At 45.8% G+C, this 27,366-nt stretch overlaps 4 protein-coding genes across 12 annotated transcripts in view; 2 read left to right on the top strand and 2 right to left on the bottom strand.

The window, feature by feature from the left end:
• LOC310837236 (uncharacterized protein) overlaps nt 1–27,366 on the top strand; it is a 501,393-nt gene that overhangs the window by 292,459 nt on the left and 181,568 nt on the right. The gene's annotated exons all lie outside the window — the stretch shown is intronic.
• LOC310837598 (uncharacterized protein) overlaps nt 1–27,366 on the bottom strand; it is a 202,246-nt gene that overhangs the window by 89,076 nt on the left and 85,804 nt on the right. Inside the window, exon 7 of one of the 5 annotated variants that reach the window (XM_083724444.1) lies at nt 7,412–7,630. The exons of the other annotated variants lie outside the window; for them this stretch is intronic. The gene's annotated coding sequence lies outside the window, so the exon portion shown is untranslated. Of the gene's footprint in view, nt 1–7,411; nt 7,631–27,366 lie in introns of those variants that run through there. 5 annotated transcript variants of the gene reach the window in all.
• Nucleotides 453–8,381, bottom strand: LOC310837566 (uncharacterized protein). 2 transcript variants are annotated; one of them, XM_083724363.1, is made up of 4 exons: nt 8,278–8,381; nt 5,623–6,462; nt 4,394–4,514; nt 453–2,317 (listed from the first exon to the last, which is right to left on the bottom strand). In XM_083724363.1, the coding sequence occupies exons 2-4, from the start codon at nt 6,334–6,336 to the stop codon at nt 1,464–1,466; spliced, it is 1,689 nt and encodes a 562-aa protein (XP_083580489.1). In that variant the 5' UTR covers nt 6,337–6,462; nt 8,278–8,381; the 3' UTR covers nt 453–1,463. The 2 variants fall into 2 exon arrangements, with proteins under 2 accessions (XP_083580489.1, XP_083580490.1); XM_083724364.1 differs by having other exon boundaries at nt 453–2,314; nt 8,278–8,363.
• LOC310837349 (uncharacterized protein) lies at nt 14,828–27,007 on the top strand. 4 transcript variants are annotated; one of them, XM_083723791.1, is made up of 7 exons: nt 14,871–15,004; nt 17,277–17,482; nt 17,606–18,499; nt 19,655–19,745; nt 20,729–21,241; nt 22,613–22,837; nt 25,159–27,007. In XM_083723791.1, the coding sequence occupies exons 3-7, from the start codon at nt 17,735–17,737 to the stop codon at nt 25,716–25,718; spliced, it is 2,154 nt and encodes a 717-aa protein (XP_083579917.1). In that variant the 5' UTR covers nt 14,871–15,004; nt 17,277–17,482; nt 17,606–17,734; the 3' UTR covers nt 25,719–27,007. The 4 variants fall into 4 exon arrangements, with proteins under 4 accessions (XP_083579916.1, XP_083579919.1, XP_083579917.1 ...); XM_083723790.1 differs by having other exon boundaries at nt 14,828–15,004; nt 17,277–18,499; XM_083723792.1 differs by lacking the exon at nt 17,277–17,482.

Below are 27,366 nucleotides of genomic sequence, written 5' to 3'. Positions count from 1 at the left end.
GCCCGCCCCGGGTGTCATCACTGAGAGGGGTGACAAAATGCCAGCTGCTCTCCCTGCCCGTCCATGTCCCGCACTCGCTCGGGTGCTGTGTGTGTGTGTGTCCGTGCGGCCATGCTCAATGCTGTGCTTCTCACGGGGCAAGGCAGCCTCCACTGGGCTTCTCCGTCTTTCCCCAACTGTTGCTTTAAAGCCTTTCCCGCAAACTCATGACGTGCTAAGGGGGCTTTTCCCCATGTGTTTTGTTCTTTGCCTTCCTCCCTGGTTTTTTTTTGGGGGGGGGCTCCTTTTCGTTTCCTGCCTTCCCCCCTCACCACGTTTATTAACAAAACTAATGGTTCGTTTTAGGCAGTTTGCTAGGTAAAAGAAGAAACATAGTCCATAGAAGCAGCGTGGGCTAGTAGTCTCTTTCCTAGGAGTCTGAAGCAATGTTCTGTCAGAGGATACAGTTCAACTTTCAAGGATGATCAAATTTATTATTTTAACTAACATACAACAGTTTTATTTGCAGCATACTGCACTCATATTTGGGGAGGGGTGTTTGTGTGAGTTCGGGCTCTGGCAAGTAGCGTTTGCTGTCAATGTGACGTCTCGAAGTGGGCCTCCCCATCCCAAAATTTGAACTCGTGTCCACTATGCTGCACAAGCTTGGCAAGTCCTCCTTCATTGGCCTTGATCGCTCAACAGAAGGAGAGATTGGCACAGAGCCCTTGACTTTTAGAGAAAATGCTGCATGCAGGAGGGTTTGCTAGAACACACACACACACACACACAAAAATGCCACATCTAACAGCATTGGGAGGAGGAGAGAGAGGATTGCCTAATGATGGAAGCATGCCTCCACGTCAGCTGCCCAATCTTTGCACCTCTCTCCTGTTCAGAATGGAAGGGAAGGCGGGCATCCAGTCCTGGCGTCCAATGGAACTTGGGCATATGGAAAGGGGGCGTGTTCACTGCAGGAGAGGCGGAGTCAGTACAAACAGGAACTGAGTCTTTTGTGCATTGTGGATTTTTGAGGGGATATTTACAGAGAACTTTTGCAGGCACCACAAGAGGTCCCGGTGGGTATACCAGCACCCTCAGGCTGACACATCAGAAAACCCGACTTAAATGAACATTTCTGGCACTCATTTTCCACGGTGTCCTTGTACCTATCTAAACAAGGGGTGGATCTCAAACCCATCTTTCCCCCTCCGCTGTGAGCACGCCTATATCATTGGGCTGTCATACATACGAAATTTCCCAGGATTTGTCTTTTGAAAATAGCGTCCGGGCAGAATTTTCAAAAATCGGTTAAAATGTCCAGAAAAATCTGAACACGTGGCAGCTCGAATCAGCAGTGGTGGTGTTTTTTTTGGCAAATTTGCTAAAAAAAATAGCTTTAAAACATTCTCTTTTTTTGCGGGGAGATCTTGCTCAACAACATCTGTGTCTGGATTTTCGCTTTTTGGAATATGGCAACCCTACTATATGATGTTCGCAGTGTGCGAATCCACCCGTGTCAGAGGAGGCTGCATTTTCCCCGCAAGCTCTCCTTTCATCCGGAGCATGTAGAGTTTCTCCCCCGTGTGGAGTCTCTGATGAGCAATGAGGCTCTGGCTCCGGTTGAAGGTCTTCCCGCAGTCCGAGCAGATGTACAGCTTCTCTCCCGCGTGCGTCTTCTGGTGCGTGATCAGGCTCTGGCTCCGGTTGAAGGTGCTCCCGCAGTCCAAGCACTTGTACGGCTTCTCTCCCGTGTGGATTCTCCGATGAGTGATGAGGTTCTGGCTCCGGTTGAAGCTGCTCCCGCAGTCGGAGCACTTGTACGGCTTCTCCCCGGTGTGGATGCTCCAGTGCCTCGTGAGGTTCTGGCTCCAGCGGAACGTCTTCCCGCACTTGGAGCATTTGTACTGCTTTTCGCTCATGTGGGTTCTCTGATGTGTGGTGAGGCTGCTCCTCCAACTGAAGCTCCGCCCGCAATCTAAGCAGGTATACGGCTTCTCACCTGTGTGGCTTCTCCAGTGTCTTTTGAGGCTTGACTTGAGACGGAAGGCTTTCCCGCAGGCGGAGCATGTATAAGGCTCGTCTCCTAAGAACGCATCGTGGCCTGTGGCATCACTCGAGCTTTCCTCACACACGGCGGGCACGTCCCTGCTCTCTCCTGTGGGGATTCTCGGTTGACCTCCAATACCACCTGCCTGAGGAAGTACAGAGTTCTCTCTCCGCCTCTGCGTCGTTCTTTCTTTCTGCTTGTTTGATCTACGTTGATCTCCTGAGCTTTTCTTCAGCTTTCGAAGCTCAGCCTCCTCCAAATGCACCCCATTCATGTGTTCGTCACCTGCTGAAATTGAGAGATAATAAACAAGGTGGGGGAAAGTAGAAAGGAAGAGATGGATTATGGCGATTTACTGAAGAAAAATGTGACAGGAAAGGTTTGGGCAAGAGAATAATACTGTCTTCTGTTGACGTAATACCTCATAAAAGAACATAAGGCCTTATACTCAGGGCTTGTCCATACTTTGGCTTATCCCATGCCGGCAAAGCATAGGGCTCAGCAGTTTCCCACTTTCCCCATGCTTTCTAGCCACAACTCTGAATGGTTTTGCGCATGCCCCACTACTTTCCACCAAGAAAACCCTCTCTTTAGTAATACGTCGGAGCAAACATGTGGAACGCCCTCCCACCAGATGTCAAAGAGAACAGTATTAAAGAACATCAGAGCCCACTGAATCAGGCCAGTAGCCACCTAGTTCAACATCCTATTCCTACAGTGGCCAACAAGATGCCTCCGAGTATCTCACACAATCTTTGTGTAACAGCGCCACTCGCCTCACTTGTGATCCTAAGCAACTGATATTCTGAGGCATGTTGCCTCCAACAGTAGGACGCAGCTAGCTTGGCTAGTAGCCCTCTCCTCCATTAATTTGTCTAATCTTTTAAATCCATCCAAGTTGGTGGCTGTCACTGCCTCGTGTTGGAAGCCAACGCCATAGTTTAATTATGTTCTGTGAGAATTGTGTTTTTTGGTCTGTCCTGAATCTTCTAACATTCAGCTTTCTAAGATGTCCCCGAGCTGTAGTGTTATGAGAGAAAGAGAGGGAAAACCTCTTTTTCTCTACTCACTTTCTCCTCACCATGTGTAATTTTAAACAGTCAAACCTCAGATCCTGAATGCCTCCGTTTTGGAACGTTTCAGCTCCCGCATGTCTAAAACCTGGAAGTAAATGTTCCAGTTTTTGAACGTTTTTCAGAAGCTGAATGTCCAACGCAGCTTCTGTTTGAGTGCAGGAAGCTCCTGCAACCAATCAGAAGCTGTGCTTCGGTTGCTGAACATTTTGGAAGCCAAATGGGCTTACGGAAGATTACGTTCGACAACCAAGGTTTGACTGAACAACTACAGTGGTACCTCGGGTTAAGAACTTAATTCATTCCAGAGGTCTGTTCTTAACCTGAAACTGTTCTTAACCTGAAGCCCCACTTTAGCTAATGGGGCCTCCTGCTGCCGCTGTGTGATTTCTGTTCTCATCCTGAAGCAAAGTTCTTAACCCAAGGTAATATTTCTGGGTTACCGGAGTCTGTAACCTGAAGCGTCTGTAACCTGAAGTGTCTGTAACCTGAGGTACCACTGTATATCTTGTCTCTTCTTATTTGTCTTTTTTATTAAAGTAAAAAGCCCCAAATCATAAAATCATAGAATTGTAGAGTTGAAGTTTCCAACTAGAAATCATCTAGTCATTTGCCCGAATGTGGGGCTCAAACCCATGACCTTGAGATTAGCTAGTGTACCGACTGAGCTATCAAGTTGTTGCAATCTTTCCCCATGATCTTTGCTCCATTCCCTTGACTCATTTTGGCTGCCCTTTTCTGAATTGTTCCAACTCCACAATATCCCTTTTAGGGTGAGGCAACCAGAACTGGACAAAGGATTCCAAGTGCAGTCACTTTAGACATTCCCCCCCCCTCCCGAGTAAAAAGGTAAAGGTAAAGGTACCCCTGCCCGTACAGGCCAGTCTTGACAGACTCTGGGGTTGTGCGCACATCTCACTCAAGAGGCCAGGGGCCAGCGCTGTCCGGAGACACTTCCGGGTCACGTGGCCAGCATGACGAAGCTGCATCTGGCGAGCCAGAGCCGCACACGGAAACGCCGTTTACCTTCCCGCTGGTAAGTGGTCCCTATTTATCTACTTGCACCCAGAGGTGCTTTCGAACTGCTAGGTTGGCAGGCGCTGGGACCAAGCAGCGGGAGCGCACCCTGCCGCAGGGATTCGAACCACCGACCTTTCGATCGGCAAGTCCTAGGCGCTGAGGCTTTAACCCACAGCGCCACCTGCGTCCCCGCCCCCGAGTAGGAACCCCCAAATTAAAGCCCTTCCAGGCTCTTTGTGGAAAGCAATGGATTGTAACAACAGGTCCTTACTTGGGGAGCTGGAATCCCTTTCATCCTCCTGCTTGATCTCCCTGTGGGACTGGCTCTGTGAGGTTTCCAACAAAGCCTGTTCATCGTCAGGGAAGCTGACTGTGATCACGTGAAAGTGCTCCTGAAACAGCAAACAAGGAATTGTTAAATTTGTATAACTCTCTGCCATCGTGCATTCCTAGTCTGGGAAACGCCTAACATATGAAGAAGAGTTTGGATTTGATATCCCGCCTTTCACTCCCTTTAAGGAGTCTCAAAGCAGCTAACATTCTCCTTTCCCTTCCTCCCCCACAACAAACACTCTGTGGGGTGAGTGGGGCTGAGAGACTTCAGAGAAGTGTGACTGGCCCAAGGTCACCCAGCAGCTGCATGTGGAGGAGCGGAGACGCGAACCCGGTTCCCCAGATTACGAGACTACCGCTCTTAACCACTACACCACACTGGCTCTCAAACAAGGAATTGTTAAATTTGTATAACTCTCTGCCATCGTGCATTCCTGGTCTGGGAAACGCCTAACATATGACAGTAAAAACTCGAAAGCATTTTGAAGCAGAAGGAAAGGGGCTGCGTTAGGGCTGCCTGTGAGCTACCGAGCCCAATTCATGGGTTTAGTACAAAGCCCAAAATGGCTTGGGGCCTAAGGGAGGGATTTACACAATATCAAACTTCCTGGGCCCTACAATCAGCAAGGAAGGCCCCATTGGCAGTGCCACCTCTGGCTGCCACCCGGTTTGCATTGACCCATGACAGGGCCTTCTCAGTGGTGGCTCCCCATCTGTGGAACGCTCTCCCTGGTGAAGTGCCTCCGTCTCCCTCATTGTTGACCTTCAGGAGCAATTTAAAGGAAGTTTAAGGAAGTTAAACTTGCTTTAAGTTTAAGGAAGCCCGTTTCTCAGCTGATCAAGGCAATTTGAGATGGCGATATGTTATAGCTTCCCAAATGCTGCCAACACAGTGCAGGCAGGCAGGCAGAGAACAGTGAGGCAGACGCTGTGGTGGCAGTGGCTGCAATATATCCCCAGTTCAAAAAGTCTGAAACCAGTATCGTGGTTTGACCATCATACCGTTTAATTGCAAGATTGCCCAGCTCAAACTACTACCGGAAAGGCTTCTGGCCTAGAGAACCCAAGGTTCCCAGGCTACTACTAGAAAGGCCTTGGGCCTGGATGCCAGGCTCCAATGCCAGGACAGGCAATGTCCTTATGCCCATTTCGAACTTTGCCCTTCACCTGTTCTTCCTCTTTTTTAGCATCTTGCTGCCTCAGCAGGAAATCCTCTGCCAGATCTACCGCCTGGGAGCAGGTCTCCGGGCCACGCTCCTTCACCCAGCTCTCCATTTCCTGAGGGAGGACGGCCAGGAACTGCTCCAAGATCACCAGCTCCAGGATCTGCTCCTTGGTGTTCCTCTCCGGCTTCAGCCACCGGTGGCAAAGATCCCGGAGTTGGCTGCAAACCTCTCGGGGGCCCTCGGCCTCCCGGTACCTGAGCTGCCTAAAGTGTTGGCAAGGTACATCTGAGCTGACGACGGCCTCCTCGCTCAGGAGATCATGTCTTTCTCTCTTGTGGCCTTGCACCATGGAGTCCTGTTGACTCGGTTTCTGAGCGCATGGCAGGATTTGGGCCAATTGCTCTGCTGCAACTACTTTAGCATCAACGCAGAGAACAGTTTCTGGCAGCGGTGGGATTCCCTGTCCGGAGCAAGGGGCCCGATTTGTCTTCATGAACTCCTGCAACTGAGCTTCATATTGGTGGGACCAGAGACCCACATCTGGTTCTGCTTTAACAGATAGGGCTGTCCACTGACGCCGAAGAGCTTCTCCCATTTCCTCTGATTCCGGCTGGGGGGCAGCTGCCGGCTCATCCTGGGTCTCCCTTTTAAGTCCCATCTGCGCATCCTGAAACTGGAGACCAAAGGCTGATGAGGATTCATAATCTGTAGTCATTTTCCTCCGACGGGGGGAGAGCCAACTTGAAGTCAACCTTCAAATCTCACAGGAAGAGGCCACCTGCGCCTGAATCAGAGCCTCCAGAGATACTTTCTTGAAGTCCGTAACTGGAAGCCCTCTCACCTGAGGGAGAAAAAACACAAACAAACAGGAGTTAGACAGTATATTTGCAGGGATGGGGAACTGTGGCCCTTGAGAAGTTGCTAGACTACGACTACCACCACCCCTGGTCGCCCCTGATGGTTAAAGATAAAATAACTGAGCATATAGAGGACCAATTCTTGCTGAAGCAGAAACAGCATGGCTTCTACAAGGAGATGTCCTGCCTTGTGAAGCTTTTAGAGTTATTTGAGAGTGTCAGCAAGCACACTTAGGCTTTCAAAAAGCTTTTACCAAGGCAACTCACCTAAGACTCCTGAGTAAGCTTAGAATAATAATAATAATAATAATAATAATAATAATAATAATAATAATAGATGGCTCCCTATGAAGGATCTTGAAGCCATTTCACAATACTGTACTATATAGATATATTGCGCTTGGGCTATTTCTCTCTCATGCATATTTATAAAGTTAAAATGATTTCTGCCTATGAACAACTGCATATCCAAAAACAATTAAAAACCCTTACATATATAAAAGTGGATTTGAAATCCAACACAGGCACAGACTGGGATGATGATGATGACAATGACAATGATAATAATAATTTTATTATTTGTACCTCACCCATCTGATTGGGTAGTGATTTGTGGGAGGGAGGTTGGCAATTTTTTAGGTAACATTCAGAAGGGAGCAATTGGACAGGACAAGTGAAAGAAAGAGATCTCCCCCAAGAAAGATTGGGCTGAAAACAGAAACGATGGAAAGAAGGGAGAGTAAAACTGATGGTCTTACTGGGGAAGATAATTGGGAAAGTTATAGTAAACACTCTATTTATTTACGCATAACAAAACTGCGTCTTAAAGGTAAAGGGACCCCTGACCATTAGGTCCAGTTGCGGACGACTCTAGGGTTGCGGTGCTCATCTCGCTTTATTGGACGAGCTTCCGGGTCATGTGGCCAGCATGACTAAGCCGCTTCTGGCGAACCAGAGCAACGCACAGAAATGGTGTTTACCTTCCCGCCTGAGTGGTACCTATTTATCTACTTGCACTTTGACGTGCTTTCGAACTGCTAGGTTGGCAGGAGCAGGGACTGAGCAACGGGAGCTCACCCCGTCGCGGGGATTTGAACCACCGACCATCTGATCAGCAAGCCCTAGGCTCTGTGGTTTAGATCACAGCCCCACCTGTGTCCCTTAAGCTGCGTCTTACTCCTACTTTAAAAAATGGCATTGTCCAGGGGAGGGGAATATCTGTGCCACACTAGCGGTGGGGAGCCTCCTTTTACAGCAGCAGTCTATCCCCAAATATTAGGTGCCGGGGGTTTAAACAAGGGCAGACGAGCCATTTTCATAAGAACCTAAGAAGAACTCGCTGGATCAGGCCAGTGGCCCACCTGGTCTAGGTTGGTGGTCTTCACTGCCTCCTACATAGCTGTCAACTTTTCTTGCGATGAACCCTATTCAGAATAAGGGAATTTTCCTTTTAAAAAAGGGAAAAGCTGACAGCTAGGGTCTCCTGTGGGAGGGAGTTCCGAAGTTTAACGATGTGCTGCAGTTGGGAAGTCCGTCCTTTTGCCTTCACTTCCAGTGCCAGGGGACAAATGGACTGCAGGAGGTCCTCTGACCTGCTCTGCGCGCCGTTCCCACGTGCACTGCAGGGCTTGCTCCCTTAAGGGAGAGGATCTAGGGGAGAAAGGGGGTGCTTCCCTCCTGCACTCCCACCCGAGCCCCCAGCCCACCCCCTGCCTCTCCTTCTCTGCACCCTGCGCCTTTCCAACACCCTCCACCCACCCAAAGTCCCTTTATTATTGAACTCGGTGTCAGCTGCTCACCCTGCTCAAAGCTGCAAAGGAGCCATTTCCACTCCTCCAGCGAGGAAGAGGAGTCCATTACTGACCTCCCTTTCCGCCCCCCCCCAGCTTTGTTGAGCCTCTCTAGGAATCGGATTCTTTGGATTTAACCATTATAGACCCATTTGCAATTCCCTCCGCCCGCCCCCATCCCTGCAAGTGGGGCTCGTTTGCTGCATTTGTAAGTAAGCGAAGAAATAAGAAAGTAAGCGAAGGAAGAATGCACATGGATATCTAATGGGAGGGTGCATAAGAACATCGAGTCCCCGGAGTCTAAAATTCCCAAACTGCACCCCTGCAGTGATTTAAATATTTGTTTTATTTTATTTTTTATAATAAATTTTTTATTAAAGATTTTCTTAATACAGTCAAGAAGAAATCAAAATAAACAGAAAACAAAACAGAAAAAGAAACAGAAATACAATTAACATCTTGTAATAGCCATATTTTCTTCACTTTTTGGACTTCCTCACATCTCTCGCTCCTGCATTCCAAAATTATACAATTTTAATCAGCAATTTATCACCTTGTTTCCATTCTTATTCTATAGATTACCAATATTATGTCCCTAACTTTGAATACTTTTAGCTAAGTCTTAATTACCCGATTTAAACATAATAATTATTCAAAATTTATTTTTCTCTTTAGGTTCACTTATTCTCATATTCTTTTCAACTAACTTAATGGAGCCATGTTATTTTCAATCTCGCATCCTTCTTAGCACTCATGTAATTTACAATGTTTTTGTAGATAGTCCTTAAATTTCTTCCAATCCTCTTCCACTGCTTCCTCTCCCAGGTCTCGGAATCTGCCTATTTTATTTTATTTTTTAAAAGCAAAACGCATGCAACTTTTTTAAATAAAAAAATTGTATTTTTTTAAAAAAATCAATTAACATAATTATTACAAAATATAAGCAAAATATTGCAAATACATACATACATACTGTATATATTTCAAATAAGAACATATATATGAAAAAAGAACAAAAGAGAAGAAAAGAAAAAAGAAGAAAAAGAAAAGAAGATAAGTTGAAAAAAATTCTTCCAAGTTTATTCTACAAATAGCTCAACATGAAAATAATAATAAAATTTCATTGGTTGGCTTCCATCGCTTACACTGCACTTCCTATATACATTTTAAGCAAGATTGTATCTGTTATTCCGTATTTTCCCCATACATTCTCACACAAATATTGTAATCAATAGGTTTTCTAAATCTTTCATAAATCTATTCTAAACATGCAACTTTTTTTAACGGAGGGAGTTTGGTCTTTTTTTATGTGAGGCCCCCATGACACTGTCAGCTGCATAGTAGGCAAACAGATTTTTAAGAAAGAAAGAAAGAAATACAGAAAACAGGAAAAAATAAGAACCTCACATTTTATTGATGGGTGTTGTTAAAAACTGTTTGCAAATTAGTTACATATAATATTTCTTTTTTAAAAAAAGTTTTTTATTTAAACTTTTCAAATTTATACATTTCATTAGTTTTACAATTTAACATTTCAAAATTTGACTTCCTTCCCCCTCTTTCTGCGGTTCCTTACACTTATTTTTTAATTCATTTAACTTGCTCATTTAATTATCTATTGTAAGTATATATCTTCTGTAAATATTCAATAAACCATTTCCATTCTTTCATAAAAAGTTTGTTATCTTGATTTCTTATTCTTCCAGTAAGTTTTGCCATTTCTGCATATTTCATAAGTTTTTGTATCCATTCTTTACTGGGATGCATATATTTCTACAGCCATTACCAAGAAAAAGTAAAATACAATAAAATGGAGAATAAAGGGAAATATATCTAGCTATTTAATATGATATTTTGTTAGTGCAGTGGTATCTCGGGTTACAGACGCTTCAGTTTACAGACGCTTCAGGTTACAGACTCGGCTAACTCAGAAATAGTACCTCGGGTTAAGGACTTTGCTTCAGGATGAGAACAGAAATCGTGCTCCGGCGGCAGCTGTGGGAAGCCCAATTAGCTAAAGTGGTGCTTCAGGTTAAGAACAGTTTCTGGTTAAGAACAAACCTCTGGAACGAATTAAGTTCTTAACCCGAGGTACCACTGTATTATTGTGATAGTTTTCCTTTTATTGAATCTTGCTAGTTCCCCAAGAAGCCTGGGGCAGCAGTGCCCTCTCTGCCTGCCTCTCTCTCCCTCTTCACACACAATTTATCTTCACAACAACCTCAAAAGGGTGGTTAGAGTTTAAGGTAAGGGCTGGCCCAAGCTAATGCAGTCAGCATCATGGCTGAGTGGGAACTTGTTAAGGGCATCTCAAGTTCCTAAATGCTGGGAAATTGCAAGGATATCCAATGAAGCTGAACGTTGGAAGATTCAGGGGCAGATAAAAGAAAATGCTTCTTTATGCAGCTTGTTGTCAAACTATGGAACTCCCTGCCACAGGGATGGCTTTGAAAGAAGATGAGACAAATTCATGGAGGAGAATTAATGGACTATGCAGAATTAGACAAATTGACAGGAAGGATTCAAAACCTGCAGGACAAAGATTCTTAGAGGACTGGAGTAAATATTTAAACTATTTGAAAAGCAACTGTAATAAACAGATTACGCTAGTAGGACTGCAAGATGTTTGTAAGGATTATGCGAAATATTGCAAGGAAGATTATGAAGAGAATATTAGTTAAGGATAATTAAAAGTAATAGAGAAATTAAGAAATGCAGATTAAGCGATAAAGAATGGAAAATCTTCAGAGGTAGTTGACGGAAGTCTAAAAAAATTGTATAAGATAAAAATTTATGACTATGTTAAAATAATAATAATAATAATGTATATATGTATTTTTAAAAAAATTATGGAGGAGAGGCCTATCGATGGTTACTAGCCATGAAAGCTATGCTCTGCCTCTGCCAGTGTTTTCCAACTTGGGTCTCCAGCTGTTTTTGAACTACAGTTCCCATCATCCCTGACCATCAGTCCTGCTAGCTAAGGATGATGGGAGTTGTAGTCCAAAAAACACCAGGAAACCCAAGTTTGGGAAACACCGGCCTCCAAGGTTGGAGATACCAATGCTTCTACATGGCAATTGCTGGAAACCACAGGAGGGGAAACTGCTTGAATCCTGCTTGCTGTTTGAGACCAGGATGCTGGACTAGATAAGCTGCTGGCCTGATTCAGAGGCTCTTTTATGTCCTTATGTAGAGCAGCTGATCTACAAGGCAGGCTTAAGCAGTATGTGGACCGACAACTCCCAGAAGTGCAAGCTGGATTTCGAAGGGGCAGAGGAACCAGAGACCAAATTGCAAACATGTGATGGATTATGGAGAAAGCTAGAGAGTTCCAGAAAGACATCTACTTCTGCTTCATTGACTATGCAAAAGCCTTTGACTGTGTCAACCACAGCAAACTATGGCAAGTTCTTAAAGAAATGGGAGTGCCTGATCACCTCACCTGTCTCCTGAGAAATCTCTATGTGGGACAAGAAGCTACAGTTAGGAACTGGATATGGAACAACTGATTGGTTCAAAATTGGGAAAGGAGTACGGCAAGGCTGTATATTGTCTCCCTGCTTATTTAACTTATATGCAGAATTCATCATGCGAAAGGCTGGGCTGGATGAATCCCAAGCGGGAATTAGGATTGCCGGAAGAAATATCAACAACCTCAGAAAAGCAGATGACAGAACCTTGATGGCAGAAAGTGAGGAGGAATTAAAAGAACCTTTTAATGAGGGTGAAAGAGGAGAGCGCAAAATATAGTCTGAAGCTCAACATCAAAAAAACGAAGATCATGGCCACTGGTCCCATCACCTCCTGGCAAATAGAAGGGGAAGAAATGGAGGCAGTGAGAGATTTTACTTTATTGGGCTCCATGATCACTGCAGATGTTGACAGCAGCCACAAAATTAAAAGACGCCTGCTTCTTGGGAGAAAAACAAAGACAAACCTAGATAGCATCTTAAAAAGCAAGACATCACCTTGCCAACAAAGGTCTGTATAGTTAAAGCCATGGTTTTCCCAGTAGTGATGTATGGAAGTGAGAGCTGGACCATCAAGAAGGCTGATCGCCGAAGAATTGATGCTTTTGAATTCTGGTGCTGGAGGAGACTCTTGAGAGTCCCATGGACTGCAAGAAGATCAAACCTCTCCATTCTGAAGGCAATCAGCCCTGAGTGCTCACTGGAAGGACAGATCCTGAAGCTGAGGCTCCAGTACTTTGGCCACCTCATGAGAAGAGAAGACTCCCTGGATGTAAAAGATAGAGGGGGATTTGCCCTGCCAGACTTAAAACTCTATTATGAATCAGCAGCATTTTGCTGGCTGAAGCAATGGCTACTTCTTGAGGACACAGACATTTTGGACTTAGAAGGGTATGACAATAACTTTGGTTGGCATGCTTATCTATGGTATGACAAGGTAAAGGTGCATAAGGGCTTTAAAAACCATATTGTTAGGAAAGCATTGTATAACGTTTGGATTCGATATAAAGATTTGTTGGAAAGTAAAACCCCCAGGTGGTTATCACCAATGGAAGCTAAGGCAGTGAAAAAACTTAACATGGACACCAATTGGTCAAAATACTGTGAAATCTTAGAACAAGATGGTGAAAAGCTTAAACTTAAGAGTTATGACAAGCTAAAGCATAAAGTCCGAGATTGGTTACATTATCATCAGATAAATGAGGTATTTAGGCAAGACAGGAAAGTAGGATTCCAGAAGGAGAGGTCGAAGTTAGAAACAGAATTGTTAGAACCCAATACTAAGAATCTGTCTAGAATGTATAACTTGCTGCTGAAATGGAATACACAGGAAGAAACGGTTAAATCAGCTATGATTAAATGGGCACAGGATATTGGTTATGACATTATGTTTGCTGACTGGGAGCAGTTATGGACCACTGGTATAAAATTTACGGCATGTAGTGCCTTAAAAGAGAACATAATGAAAATGATCTATAGGTGGTACATGACACCAGTCAAGCTTGCAAAAATCTATCACTTGCCCAATAACAAATGCTGGAAATGTAATGAGTCTGAAGGAACCTTTTACCACCTTTGGTGGACCTGCCCAAGGATTAAGGCCTACTGGGAAATGATCTATAATGAACTTAAGAAAGTCCTTAAGTGGACTTTTTCAAAGAAGCCGGAGGCCTTTCTCCTGGGCATGGTTGGCCAATTGGTACCAAAAAAGGATAGGACATTTTTTATGTATGCAACTACAGCGGCAAGAATTCTTCTGGCAAAGTATTGGAAGACGCAAGAACTACCCACTCTGGAAGAATGGCAGATGAAGGTGACTGAATTTATGGGACTGGCGGAGATGACCGGCAGAATCCGTGACCAGAGGAAAGAGACAGTGGAGGAGGACTGGAAAAAATTTAAATTATATCTTAAAAACTGTTGTAAGATTGTGGACTGTTAAGATGTCAGGGGGTAAGAAACAGAGAATTACAGCTGTAAATAATAATATTAAGAAATTGGAGAAAGATACAAATAGAAAAAAGGACCTAAGGGTTGCTAAAAAATTGCAAAACAAGGATGCAGTGTAAGGGAGGTATGGGGAAGTCACATCTTTTGTGTTTTGTATATGTCTATTTCTTTTCTTTCTTTTTTTTCGTGTCTGTTGTTGTTTTCTTTTTTGTCTTTTGTTAGTTGTGAAAATTAATAAATATTATCTTAAAAAAAAAGAGAAGACTCCCTGGAAAAGACCCTGATGTTGGGAAAGATGGAGGGCACAAGGAGAAGGGGACGACAGAGGATGAGATGGGTGGACAGTGTTCTAGAAGCTACAAACATGAGTTTGATCAAACTGCGGGAGGCAGTGGGAGACAGGAGTGCCTGGCGTGCTCTGGTCCAGGGGGTCACCAAGAGTCGGACACGACTAAACGAATAAACACCACCACCACCACTTTAAACAGCCCAGCTTCCTCCAAAGAAAGAAGGGAAGGGAAAGAAAGGTGCACCAGGAAGATTCCGTTGGCGTTTTAGTTCCCCCATGCGCTCTCCATTTCCTGTCCTCTCTAGGAATCTCTAGCTCAGGCCCTTTAACCCCTTTAGTACCACAGCTGAGTTGTTGGCGGGGTTGCATTGCCCTGGGCAGAGAGGGGGCAGTAGGGGAACTTCCAACATGGGCAGAACTTGTGCTTGGGACAGATGAGGTGCCCAGCTTTTCAGAGCCTGCGTCATGGCAGTCAGGAATATGAAGGGTCCGGTGGGCCCTCTGAGCATATGCAGAGTGCATTCATTGCCCTTGGGGAGGTGCCGCGCGGCTCAGTGGAAGAGCACGCGGTTTGCAGGCAGGAGCGCCAGAGTTCAAGCCCCAGCTTCTTCCAATATGTAATTGCTGCATTTGCAGGGGGTTGGACTAGATGACCCTCGGGACCCTCCCCGCTCTATGGGGATTTGCACAGCTGATGAAAATGGGGACACCCTACTCCATACCCTCCAATATTTCTCTTGATAAAATGTGTGTTTTATAAGATCGTGAGGCTAAAAGTGTGTCTCTGGTTGGTTGGGTTGTGGTTTTTTTTTACAGGCACACGAAGGGTTACATTGTGAGTGTTTTGGTTCCTAGAGAGACTGAGGAGTTGGGGGTGAAGGGGAAATAAATTAGGGCTGCCCACTTCCTGTTCTGGATGCTCCCCACCCTCTCCAGCCCCTCTGTTGCAGGATACAGCCAGACCAGAAAGAGGACAGCCTCTGTGGGGCTGAAGCAGATCCAGCGCAGTGGGGCAGGATGTGCTGTGAGTTGCATGTGGAGGGGGAAAGGGGAAAGTTTCTAAATCTGCAAGTGCTGCAAAGCAGATGCAAACCCTTGCCCTCTGCCACTTCCGTTCACTTTTGACCTAGATCTTTGATAAAACGGATTTTCGTATGTTTTCCTGTACGTGTGTTTCCCTGTACACCACCTCTGTCTACAACTACAGAGTCTCCTCCTCCTCCTCCTCCTCCTCCTCCTCTTGTTCTTGTTCTTCAGTATTTTAGTATTTTATTTCTCCTTCATAAATGCTACGGTTTGCCATTACATCTTTTTGGCGTTTTAGGATGGGAAAGTAACTTTCGTGCAATTGGGGTGGATGGGGGGGGTGAGATAGGAAAAAGTGAAGAGGCAGTGGTTCGATAGAGGATTCTTGCAAAAGTGGGGAGGCTTTTAAGAAGAACGTCTCCCCCTTAATACACACTGAAGTTGTGCCATAGAACATCCTGATACACTAGATCGATATTTTTAATCAGCCACCAAGCATTGCAATTTGTGCACAAAGAAGAGACATATATGAAGGCAGCTAAGCAGACAGCGCTGCCCAATTTAAACGAAAACCCACACAAAATTGAAAGTTCATTGTTGTGACCCTTATTTCTAACAGCAACTCCTAGAAATTTTGCGGGTTTTGCTTACCTTGGTCCACAATGAGGGAACAAGTCACACAATAATCAACTGAGTGTATCTGAAGAAGTGTGCATGCACACGAAAGCTCATACCTAGAACTAACTTAGTTGGTCTTTAAGGTACTGGAAGGAATTTTTTGTTTTGAATAATCAACTGGACGTCCTAGTTGAGATAATAATGGGGTGGTAGGTTAACACTTTACACAAAACTCTGTTTTGGGGTTTGTTTGTTTTTACTTGAAAGTTAAATTTGAGGTTGTTTCCTAAGGCGTGTCAGGGGTGTGAAACAGCAAAGGTGACTTCAGGTGGGATTGTGAGCAAGCATAAAATTATGGAATTAACCAGGTGTGTAAGCAAATGGAGTCAAAGGAAGAAGAGGTATTACCGAGAATCACTTATCTAATAAGAACACTGGGAGTGTGATTTCTTTTATTTATATAAATATATATATATTCCTTTTTTGTGTGCCATATGGTTAGAGGAGAGAACTTTGTTTATTGCATTTGTATCTCACCTCTTCCTGCAAGGAGCTAAAGGTGTGGCCTACATGGGTCCTCTTCCTTCTCATTTAATCCTCATTTAACCCTGCCAGGTAGGTCAGGCTGAGAAGCAATGAATGGCCCAAGGTCACTTAGTGGGTTTCATGGCTGTGGGGTAATTTTAACTCTGGTCGCTGAGGTCCGAGTCTGATAGTCGAACCACTAACAGCTCGCATCATCCCTGACCTCTGGAGGGCTACATAGGTCAGTCACGCCAAGTTGGAGTGCTGGACTAGGAAGAGGGAGACACGAGTTCAAGTCTCCATGTGGCTGTAAAGCTCATTGAGTGACCTTTAGCCCCTCACGTTCTCTCTCAGCCTAAAGACTACTTAACTGGGTTGTTGAGAGGATAAAATGACAAAGGACGATCTGTGGACGATGTTGTACCATTGGTCCATTTAGCTCAGAACTGAAATGTTCTTCCCATGATGTTGTGTCAGCTGCTAGACCCAGATAGCAGGCCCAGTTTAGCAAAGCGCTTTTAACTGGTACCCTGGCACAAGGGCCTGAGGCTTTTCAAAGCTTGCCAATTATATTTGTAGTTGTGCATATAGAAAAGGCTCAGTCTAGCTGCACAAGCTCTGATCATGAAGAAAGTGACTGGAGGAAAGGGAAAAGTTGAATGAGCATGCTCAGAAAAAAGGCAAGGCCTTCTCAGTAGTGGCACCTACCCTGTGTAACACCCCCCATCAGATGTCAAGGAAATAAACAACTATCTGACTTTCAGAAGACATCTGAAGGCAGCCCTGTTTAGGGAAGTTTTTAATGTTTGATGTTTTTCGCTTTATTATTATTATTATTATTATTATTATTATTCTGTTGGGAGCTGCCCAGAGTGGCTGGGGAAATCCAGCCAGATGGGTGGGGTATAAATAAATAATAATAATTATTATTATTATTATTACTACTAACATGGAAACCCAGCTTATCCCGAGCTCTGTATGGAGATGCAAAAGATTGAACCCAGGATAGAGCAAGGCAGATGCTCAGCCTGAAGGCTTAAAATATGGTTTCTCTTTCAGAACGACTCAACAGCCAAAACAACTTGGTTTTTTCCTTATTTATTCCACCTTTTGTCTTCTTCCTTCAGGGAAAAAACGTTCCTTTCTTGCTGGCTGGAAATTTTGCTGAATCCAGCATAAAGTCACCATCTGACAGGAGTGACTTGCTTGCGGCACCATCGACAGATCCTGCTGGTGTGTCCTGGAGGAATCAGCCTGGCGGATGAAAACATGAGATGCGCTTATTTTAAAGGAGGTGCGACTGATGGAAAGGTCCTTCCTGGCATCACCTGTGGTACATCCACAAAGGCACAAGTCTCTCACACGTTGGATAAGAAGGAGTAAACTCTTTGTTTAGCTCTTTTTTTAAGGAGAGGGCTACAAATATTCTGTTTGTTTGTTTATTTGTTTGTTTTAGGCCTGCAGGTCTTGATGTGGGAACATTTCAGAACCTTTGTCCTTCCAGTGATGGGCTTTCCAGCTTAAAATAACACTTTCTACACTCTCTGTGGACATTGCCTCCGGTGTTCTGACGCCGCCGGACAAAATGGCTGCCGAGCTGAGGGCCGGCGGAGTCATGAGTCTCCCTTTGCAGAACGTTCTAGAACACGAGGCGATCCCTGGCGCGAAACTGAGGGAGGGATCCCAAGCGGGGCTTTTGGAATCCGAAGGGGAACGGGTGGTCCCTCGCGTCATCCAGGTTGGGACCATCGGGGAGCTTCTGGGCTGGGTGCCCCCCCAAGAGTTGACCCAGGGGTCCGAGGAGGGCTTGGCGCAACGCTGGGAAACTCAGTGGCAGGAGGTCCTAAAGGCCGTGCAGCCCCTTCCCTCCGGGTGGGGAAGCCAACAGCCGTCGAAACCGTTGCCGTGGGGCTCTTGTGAGGCCGTGACGGTTGCTGGCCAGTGGCCCAGCGGAGATGGAGTCGCTCAGTTTCTGGTGGGCAATGGCAGAGGAGCTCCAACAGCCTTTAGCAATCTGGTCACTGGAGAAAACAGGACGTCGGAGAAAGAGGCCGTGGGAAAGGACGACACTGGCACCGACGCACAGGGCAGACATTTCGGGCAGTTTGGCTACCAGGAAGCCGAGGGACCCCGAGAGGTTTGCAAGAAGCTCCAGGAACTCTGCTGGCAGTGGCTGAAGCCAGAGAAGCACACCAAGGAGCAGATCCTGGAGCTGGTGGTCCTGGAGCAGTTCCTGAGCATCCTGCCTCCAGAGATGCAGAGCTGGGTCAGGGGACAGGACCCGGAAAGCTGCTCACAGGCGGTGGCCCTGGCCGAAGATTTCCTCAGACGCCAGCAACCAGAGGCCGAGGTAAAGGAGAGAAAGTTTTAAGATTTTACTTTAAATCATTTTGATTTGATTTTAGAAATGTAAAATTAGAACAATCCAAATGTGTATCCATATACGGATTACATACGCTTCAGGTTACATACGCTTCAGGTTACAGACTCCGCTAACCCAGAAATAGTACCTCGGGTTCAGAACTTTACCTCAGGATGAGAACAGAAATTGTGCAGCGGGAGGCCCCATTAGCTAAAGTGGTGCTTCAGGTTAAGAACAGTTTCAGGTTAAGAACGGACCTCCGGAACGAATTAAGTTCTTAACCCGAGGTACCACGGTACAGAGATTACTCTGAATCTCAAGACTTCCCCCCACCCCCTCCGTGGGTCCTATTGTCAACATTTACAACTGCATATTATTCCATAGTCTGCATTTTGTATCACTCCATATTGTCCATAATAATTGTTTCACTACAAGTGAGATTAAAATCCTGCTCATGTTTTCATCTGCTTGCAATGGTCTCCTAAATAAGTTTTTTAAAAATCCCATTCCTTTTATAAAGTTTTTGTCCTCTTGTTTCCTGAGCTTTCCAGTCCATCAGCTTAGTTTGCCATTCCTCTCTGAGAGGGCCTCTGTCTTCTTTCCATCTCTGGGCTAATAACATCCGTGCAGCAGTTGTTGTATACATAAAATGTCTTCTTTGGAATATAATTCCTATAATTCCTAATAGAATAGCTTCTGGTTTTTTAACAAAAGTTATTTTTTAAACATTTTTTTTCATTTCATTATATATCATCTCCCAGAAAGCTTTTATTACCTTACACGACCACCACACATGATAAAAGGTACCTTCTTTTTCATTACATTCCCAGCAGGTATTTGCACTAGTTCTATACATTTTTGCTAACTTACTAGGAGTCAAACACCACCAGTACATCATTTTCATATAATTTTCTTTCAGTGTACAGCATGCTGTAGATTTCAGATCCGTTTTCCATAACCTTTCCCAATCTGCCATCTGGATATTATGTCCCAAATCCTTTGCCCAATGTATCATTGCTGATTTGACCTGGTCGTCTTTTGAGAAAGTTTTAAGATTTGATTTTCCTCAGGGTGAGCCTGAGGAGGGTTCGCCCTCCTGACTCCGAGGCGTTGACTTGACAGGAATCCTCTCTGCTCTTTTAGGCACTGGAGAGACACGAGGAGGAGGTGATTGTGGTCTCCCCTGAGGCCGAGTGGTCACCGTTGGAGGGCAGCCTGGGTCCCAACTCATTGGGTATGTATGAATTGTATGGATCCCATTGATCCCATTTAGATTGTTTGCTCTCCAGTCTTGTTTGTGGGCTTCCCATGGAGGCATCTGTTTTTATTTTTATTAGGTATTTTGTGGTTTTATATCTTGATTTTATTCTGGGGAGGGTGGGGTATAAATCATCACCATTATTATTATTATTATTATTATTATTATTATTAGAACCGCCCTGAGACCCCTGGGTATTGGGCAGTACAGTGGTGCCTCGCAAGACGAAAAGAATCCGTTCCGCGAGTCTCTTCATCTTGCGGTTTTTTCGTCTTGCGAAGCAAGCCCATTAGCGGATTAGCGCTATTAGCAGCTTAGCGGATCAGCTGATAAGCGGCTTAGCGGATCAGCTGATTAGCGGCTTAGCGGATCAGCTGATAAGCGGTTTAGCGGATCAGCTGTTAAGCGGCTTAGCGGATCAGCTGATAAGCGGCTTAGAAAAAGGGGGGGGGAGAAAAAAAACCCCGCAGGAACTCACTAGACATTTTCGTCTTGCAAAGCAAGCCCATAGGAAATTCGTTTTGCGAAGCACCTCCAAAACGGAAAACCCTTTCGTCTAGCGGGTTTTCCGTCTTGCGGGGCACCACTGTATATAAATTCTAATGTTGATGATGATGATTTCTTGGCAGAAGAGACAAGCCATAGAGAAGGAAACAGCTAGAGGAATCTAGGAAAATGCTAGCTGCTAGAGCAAAGTAAATAGAGGCATAACTGACCAGAATAGCAGAGCAAAAGGCCTGTGAAAATTGTGCAGCTCATCCAATGAGATAAAGAGAGTCAGATTTCTCTGAGCTTTAGAAGCTAAAATGAGAGAGGGTGTTTAAGATGTCATGCAAATGCTCCCGTCAAAATGTGGCCATGTGGAAGCAGCATTGGTGTCCAGCAGAGCTCTTTTGTCTATTTTTCAATACTGTGCAGTAAAATCCAGCCTGATTCTTCTGTTTCCTTTTCCCGTTCAGGGAAAGTGAACCTGGATGGCTATGCGGTCTCAGCTGGAGAAACAACTCTGAATGGGAGCAAGCTGGGCCCGTTCCAGCGAGGAAGTCCCAGGCTCCCGGTGATGCTCGGGACGTTATTGGGGCAGCCTGGTTCCCTCGAAAGCAGCTGTGACATGGAACAGGAGAATGAGACGGAGCCGCTGGAGAGGTGGGACGAAGCCACGCTCTGCAGCGAGGGGGTCTACGAGACCGTAGTGCGCTTGGAGGAGCATGGCCACTGGTGCCTCGAATGCGGCGAAAGCTTCCAGGATGAGTGGCAGCTGGATAGACACCAGAAGACCCACACGGGCCGCAAACGTCCTGAGTGCCCGGAATGCGGCAAGAGTTTCCGGGATATCTCACATGTCCTCCGGCACCAGACAGTCCACACCGGAGAGAAGCCGTATTCCTGCTCCGAATGTGGGCAGAGCTTTACCCAGAAGCCAGCCCTCAACAGACATCTCAGAAAACATCTGGAAGAAAAGAGCTACACAGGTACGTATGCCGTAATCAATTTTGCGGGTGCCACGGAAGATGAATATGCTCAAGAGGGAATAGAATCTGCACACACACAAAATATAAAGCTTTTAAATAACTGCACAAATGCTACAGATCCATCTAGATTATTGAAACGATGCAATTTACAATAGAAGATGTAATACAGTGGTACCTTGGTTCCTGAACGGCTTGGCTCCTGAACAAATCGGCTCCCCAACACCGCAAACCCAGAAGTGAGTGTTCCGGTTTGCGAAAGTTTTTCGGAGGTCGAACGTCCAATGTGGCTTCCGATTGAGTGCAGGAAGTTCCTGCAGCCAATCGGAAGCTGCACCTTGGTTTTCGAACCATTTTGGGAGTCAAACGGACTCCTGGAACGGATTAAATTTAAGAACCAAGGTACCACTGTATTTGGATTCCAACTTTGGTGTGTTGATATACTTAATAGTGTTTGTTGTGGGGGAGGAAGGGAAAAGGAGATTGTTAGCCGCTTTGAGACTCCTTAGTGTAGTGATAAAGCGGGATATCAAATCCAAACTCCTACTCCTCCTACTCTTCTTCTTCTTCTTCTTCTTCTTCTTCTTCTTCTTCTTCTTCTTGTGATTCCCTCTTGCTGTGTGAGAGATAAGGAAATGTCTCTTCTAATATTATCTTAAGAAGAGGAATTCCTTCTGTGTGTGTGTGTGTGTGTGTGTGTGTGTGAGAGAGAGAGAGAGAGAGAGAGAGAGAGAGAGAGAGAGAGAGAGAGAGTGCCTCTCCTAAAATGACAGTGGAAGAAGTATCAGAAGGAGGAATGTCTGTTCTCAGATGTTCCTGATACCGTCCTCATAAGATATTGTATTAAACATAACCTTCACAGAAAAACAAAATCTGCTGCCCAGTTAATAAGAGATACCCTTTTTAGCCTATCAAAAATATTTTTATCTGTCTGTCTGTCTGTCTGCTTATCTAATCTACTGTATTTACTTAATTTCTTACCTCGAGCAGGCTTGAGAAACCTAAAAACCAGTGCAGTTTTGAAAGGTTCATTCTGCAACCTTGATTCAAAATGGCATCCAATTGTAGAGACGCATAGACAAAAAAACCCCTTCTTCTTGATCTTGGGAACCATCATGCAATATTTGTTTGTGATCTCTTAAGAGGTGTCTAAATGAACAGCAAATGAGTAAATTTCCAAAACGTGTGGTATTTTTCAATAACGTATGGTACACACACACACTGCTTGGCACCATAGTTTCCAACTGGTGCACTAAGGAATCAGAAAAGTTTTGCATCGGTTAAAATTCACGTAAGCAAATGACCTTATTTAAACCTTGCGATGCTCCTCCCTCGTGCGGGATCTCATACCGCTCCCCACCTCTGGCCAAACAGGTGTCAGCATCACTGTCCGACCCCCGAAGACGCTTGTGGGCCGCAAACGCCCCGAGTGCCTAGAGTGCGGGAAGAGTTTCCGGGACATTTCGCAAGTCCTTCGTCACCAGACAGTCCACACGGGAGAGAGACCGTACAGCTGCTTCGAGTGCGGACAAAGCTTCACTCAGAAACCAGCCCTCAACAGACACCAGAGGAAGCACGTAGAAGGCAGCCACGGTGCAGGTATGGGGCTGGGCTTACCCTCTGGGACCACAGCTTCCAGCCAGAGTCGGATCTGGGTTCAGGGGAGCCCTTGGGCAAAGACTCCCTTTCAATGTATCTCCCTCCTTGCTTCCACTGACGTCTCCCCTTCCCTGTTAGGACTATTCACATCACCTACTTTCTGGTTCTTTTTCTAAAGTGGGGGTGCCAGAGATTGAACTGGGGGGGGGGGTCAACCTGAACAACAACAATTTATACCCCACTTACCTGGCTGGGCTTCCCCAGCCACTCTGGGCTGCTCCCAACAGAATAATAATAATAATAATAAGGCAATAAAAATATCAAACATTAAAATCTACTTGATACAGGGCTGCCTTCAGATGTCTTCTGAAAGTCAGGTAGTTGGTTATTTCCTTGACATCTGATGGGAGGGCGTTCCACAGGGCGGGTGCCACTACCGAGAAGGCCCTCTGCCTGGTTCCCTGTAACTTGGCTTCTCGCAGTGAGGGAACCGCCAGAAGGCCCTCGGTGCTGGACCTCAGTGTCCAGGCAGAACGATGGAGGTAGAGATGCTCCTTCAGGTATACTGGGCTGAGGCCGTTTAGGGCTTTAAAGGTCAGCACCGACACTTCGGATTGTGCTCAGAAACGTACTGGGAGCCAGTGTAGGTCTTTCACTACCGGCGTTATGTGGACTCGGCAGCCGCTCCCAGTCACCAGTCTAGCTGCTGCATTCTGGATTAGTTGCAGTTTCTGGGTCACCTGCAAAGGTAGCCCCACATAGAACGCATTGCAGTAGTCCAAGTGGGAGATAACCAGAGCATGCACCACTCTGGAGAGACAGTCGGCGGGCAGGTAGGGTCTGTGTACCAGATGGAGCTGGTAGACAGCTGCCCTGGACACAGAACTGACCTGCGCCTCCATGGACAGCTGTGAGTCCAAAATGACTCTCAGGCTGTGCATCTGGTCCTTCAGGAGCACAGTTACCCCATTTAGTACCCCATCCACACCTGCCCGCCCCCCTGTCCCCCCAAAACAGTACTTCTGTGGTGGAGATTTGGTCTCTCCCTTGAGAGTTTTCAGGGCCCTCTGCATCGTCTTGATGGGACAGCTGTGTGATATGCTGCTAGTGCAGCAACTGAACATAAAATGGTGGATTAAGCAGAGCACTGGATCCAGTGTTTTGTGGTGGGTTAGAATTTCAGAGTAGGACCTGGGTAACCAAGATTCAAATCCCCACTTACTCATGAAGCTTGATGGGTGATCCTGGGCCAGTCACACACAGGTGCGCTCTCCCTCTCTCAGCCTAACCTCCCCCTTTTTTAAAAAAATAAAAATGTGAGATATAAATGCAGATAAATAAATAGACCAAAGAGCTGGAATCATAGAATCAAAGAGTTGAAAGGAACAGCCGTCCCATATGGGGATCAAACTTGCCACCTTGCCGTTATCAGCACCATGCACTAACCAATAAGTCTCACTAGTGCAACAAGATTTCCCCCTGTCCATGCATGCACACAAATACCCCAAAATGGCTTTGTAGGATTGGCAGAGCCCACCCAGAACAGTGTGTGGAGGGAGAAGAAATGCCTGCACTGATAGAATGAAAGCCATTTGCATGCTTTAAGAGGTTTGAAAAGGTCTTGGACAAATAATGATAACAACATGTTATAATAGTATAACAGATACAAAAACTTATGGAATACAGTGGTACCTCCGGTTATGAATGGGATCCGTTCTGGAGGCCTGGCCATATCCCGAAGATTTCGTTACTGGAGGACCCACTTCTGCGTATGCATGAAGTGCGCAGAGTGCTTATGCGCAAGCGGCAAACCCACTTCCGGGTTTGCCGCGTCCGCAACCTGAAGTTTACATTACCTGAAGGTAACGTAACCCGAGGGTCCACTGTATACAGAAATGGCAAATCTTACCAGAAGAATAAGAGATCAAGATAACAAAGAATGGAAATGGTTTATTGAATATTTACAAATGAACTGTAAACAGATAAGGACGTTAGCAGGATTATTGTAATAACCTGCAGTTTTATATTTAAAGTAGATGAATAAATGAGTAAGTTAAGTTAATTTGGAATATGTAGAAAATACAAAAAATAAATTTAAGTAACCGCAGAAAGGGGGGGAAGGAAGACAAGTTTTGAAACGTTAAAATGATTGTAAGATTATTGAAATGTATAAAATTGAAAATCTTAAAAACAGTAACAGAGACACTTGCTTGCAGGTGCAACATTTGGGTGTGTGCATTTGTGAAATATATTAATTTCTTTAATCTTCTCCCTAGCATGAGACATGACATCTGGTTGGATTCTCTCTTTCCCCCTTGCAGGTGATGGAAAAGTGTCTTCAAGCCAGGAAAAGGCCTGCCTGCAGCCAGGATCCTTGCTGCCCAGCCCGTCAACAGCATCCCAAGAGAGCGTCGCTGGCACCTTCTCCAGCGGATACTGGCCAGCGGGGGACTCTCCGTGGGGAGCTGCCCCAAGCCGGGTTGGGGCTGCGACCAAAGCTGTCCGGAAAAAGCTGAGCCGCAGGGGGCAAAAAAACCACTGGTGCTTCCTCTGCGTGAAAGGCTTCCGGGACAAGGCGGACTTGGTGAGGCACGAGAGGATCCACACGGGTGAAAAGCCCTACTCGTGTCTGGACTGCGGGCGGCGGTTCAGCTACACGTCGAGTTTGTACAAGCACCAGCTCATCCACCGCCAGCCCATCAATCTAGAGTTGAAACCGGTGACCCAGGAGGACTTAAATCACGGGCAAAACGGTGTTGCGCACCCCCAGGCGGCTGGGGAGGAAGGGGCGTTGGGCAACGGCGTGAAGGTCGAGGCCTGCGAAGGAGAGCCTTACGCTGGGAATGTGGTGCTGTTAGTAGGGGGAGCTGCAGAGAGGTGAAGCGCGTTTTGACATTTTTAACAGGCAGAGTCGAAACCTCCTGGCTGAAAAAAGCCAGCAGAGCAGAGACAGCTGCCTGGGCCAGGGGGGTGATGAATTTCTCCTTGAGAGAGGGGGTGGTCCCTGGCTGCTTGAAGGAGGCAGTGGTCAAAAGATGGTTCGGAAACTTCAGCCGGTGCAGAATTCAACGGCCAGGTTGCTCACCGGGGCAAGGCAGTTTGAGCCCATCACACGACGATCCTAGCCTGTCTGCATTGGTGTCCTGATCCACCGGCCCAAAGGGAGTGGTGGGGTGCAGGGATACCAAAGAAGGGTGTCAAAAACATCGGGCTTTATTAAAAGAAAGGCATAGGGTTGCCTTCATTGCAGGGGGTTGGACTAGATGACCCAAGGGGTCCCTTCCAACTGTACAGTTCGACTTGCAGCAAATCATTTGGCCAGCCTTTAGTTTCCAGGCCCGATTCAAAGTGCTGGTTCTGACCTGGAAAGCCTTAAACAGCCGAGGGCCACAATACCTCAAGGACTGCCTCTCCCCATATGAACCAACCCCGGACCCCATGATCATAAAACGAGGCCCTTCTTTGTGTGCCTCCTCCACATGAGGTTAGGAGGATGGCAACACGGGAAAGGGCCTTTTTTTGTGGTGGCTCCCCGTTTGTGGAATGCTTCTCCCCGGGGGGGGGGGGGGGGGCTCAGCTGGCACCTTCAATACATCTTTAGGTGCCAGGCAAAAACATTTCTCCATAACTGGGCCTTTAGCTGATTAACATTCTATGGCCTTTTGAATGCATTTGTGTGATGGTCCAGTCCCCTGTAATGCAGGAATCTTGAACTAGATCATACATGACCAATGGCCATGCAACCTCTGCTTTGAAACCTCCAAGAATGGAGAGAGTCTACCGCCTCTCATGGAAATCTGCTCCACTGTTGAACAGCTTTCATTTTATTAATGCATTTTGCGTTCTCGATTTGATATTCTTATCTTCTGAACCACCCTGCGATCTCCGGATGAAGTGTGGCAATTCAGACAATAGCAAATATAAATAATAAATAAAATAGCCAGCTCAAGAGTCTCCTTCGGTTTGCTCCCACCACCCGCAATGTACATATTGTGTAAAGAGGATTTCTTATGCTTAATGATAATGATTACTGTTAATAATATTATGGACAATAACACGGGACTTCAGTGACCCCCGCCCCCCCCCCCCCCGCTTTCGAGTATTTGGACTGTGGGGACCCTAGCCACAAACATTGTCTTATTTCTCGTTTTAAATAAAAGTATAAACTAACTGCGGATCACAAGTGTGTGTTATTTCTAGAAATGAACCCCTTAAAAATGCCTTGAGGGAGATTGCTTAAGCGAACTTCTGTTATTGATTGACAGCTTTCTGCCTTATGTACCCAGGATGTCACTACAGTTTGCAGGCAATTTCCAAAGATCTCAGAAGCCCGTACCTTCCAGAAAAAGGTGAACTCATTTTTGTTCCTACAAGCTCTTGCAGCTGGGAGAATAGGATGGCAGGCCTTATGGGTCCATTTCCTATTGTTTTTCCATTTGTCAGGGTTTTTTTGAATGCTGTTTTTATTCTATTTCGTACATCACCGTGGGACATATGTGGATGACATGGGATTGTAGGTCAACGGATAA

The sequence above is a fragment of the Podarcis gaigeae genome (assembly GCF_964106915.1).
Source record: "Podarcis gaigeae genome assembly, chromosome: 2".
Lineage (NCBI taxonomy): Eukaryota > Metazoa > Chordata > Lepidosauria > Squamata > Lacertidae > Podarcis > Podarcis gaigeae.
The sequence above is the reverse complement of the archived record's forward strand: the minus strand, read 5'-3'. Positions and strand labels throughout refer to the sequence as shown.

Coding starts and splice junctions, on each gene's coding strand:
- LOC310837566 (XM_083724363.1), bottom strand. CDS start 6,336: ATGACTACAGATTATGAATCCTCATCAGCCTTTGGTCTCCAGTTTCAG. Junction 4,515..5,622: donor CTAAAAAAGAGGAAGAACAG/GTGAAGGGCAAA, acceptor TTGCTGTTTCAG/GAGCACTTTCACGTGATCAC. Junction 2,318..4,393: donor AAGGGATTCCAGCTCCCCAA/GTAAGGACCTGT, acceptor TCTCAATTTCAG/CAGGTGACGAACACATGAAT.
- LOC310837349 (XM_083723790.1), top strand. CDS start 17,735: ATGGCTGCCGAGCTGAGGGCCGGCGGAGTCATGAGTCTCCCTTTGCAG. Junction 18,500..19,654: donor GCCAGCAACCAGAGGCCGAG/GTAAAGGAGAGA, acceptor CTGCTCTTTTAG/GCACTGGAGAGACACGAGGA. Junction 21,242..22,612: donor GGAAGAAAAGAGCTACACAG/GTACGTATGCCG, acceptor CTGGCCAAACAG/GTGTCAGCATCACTGTCCGA.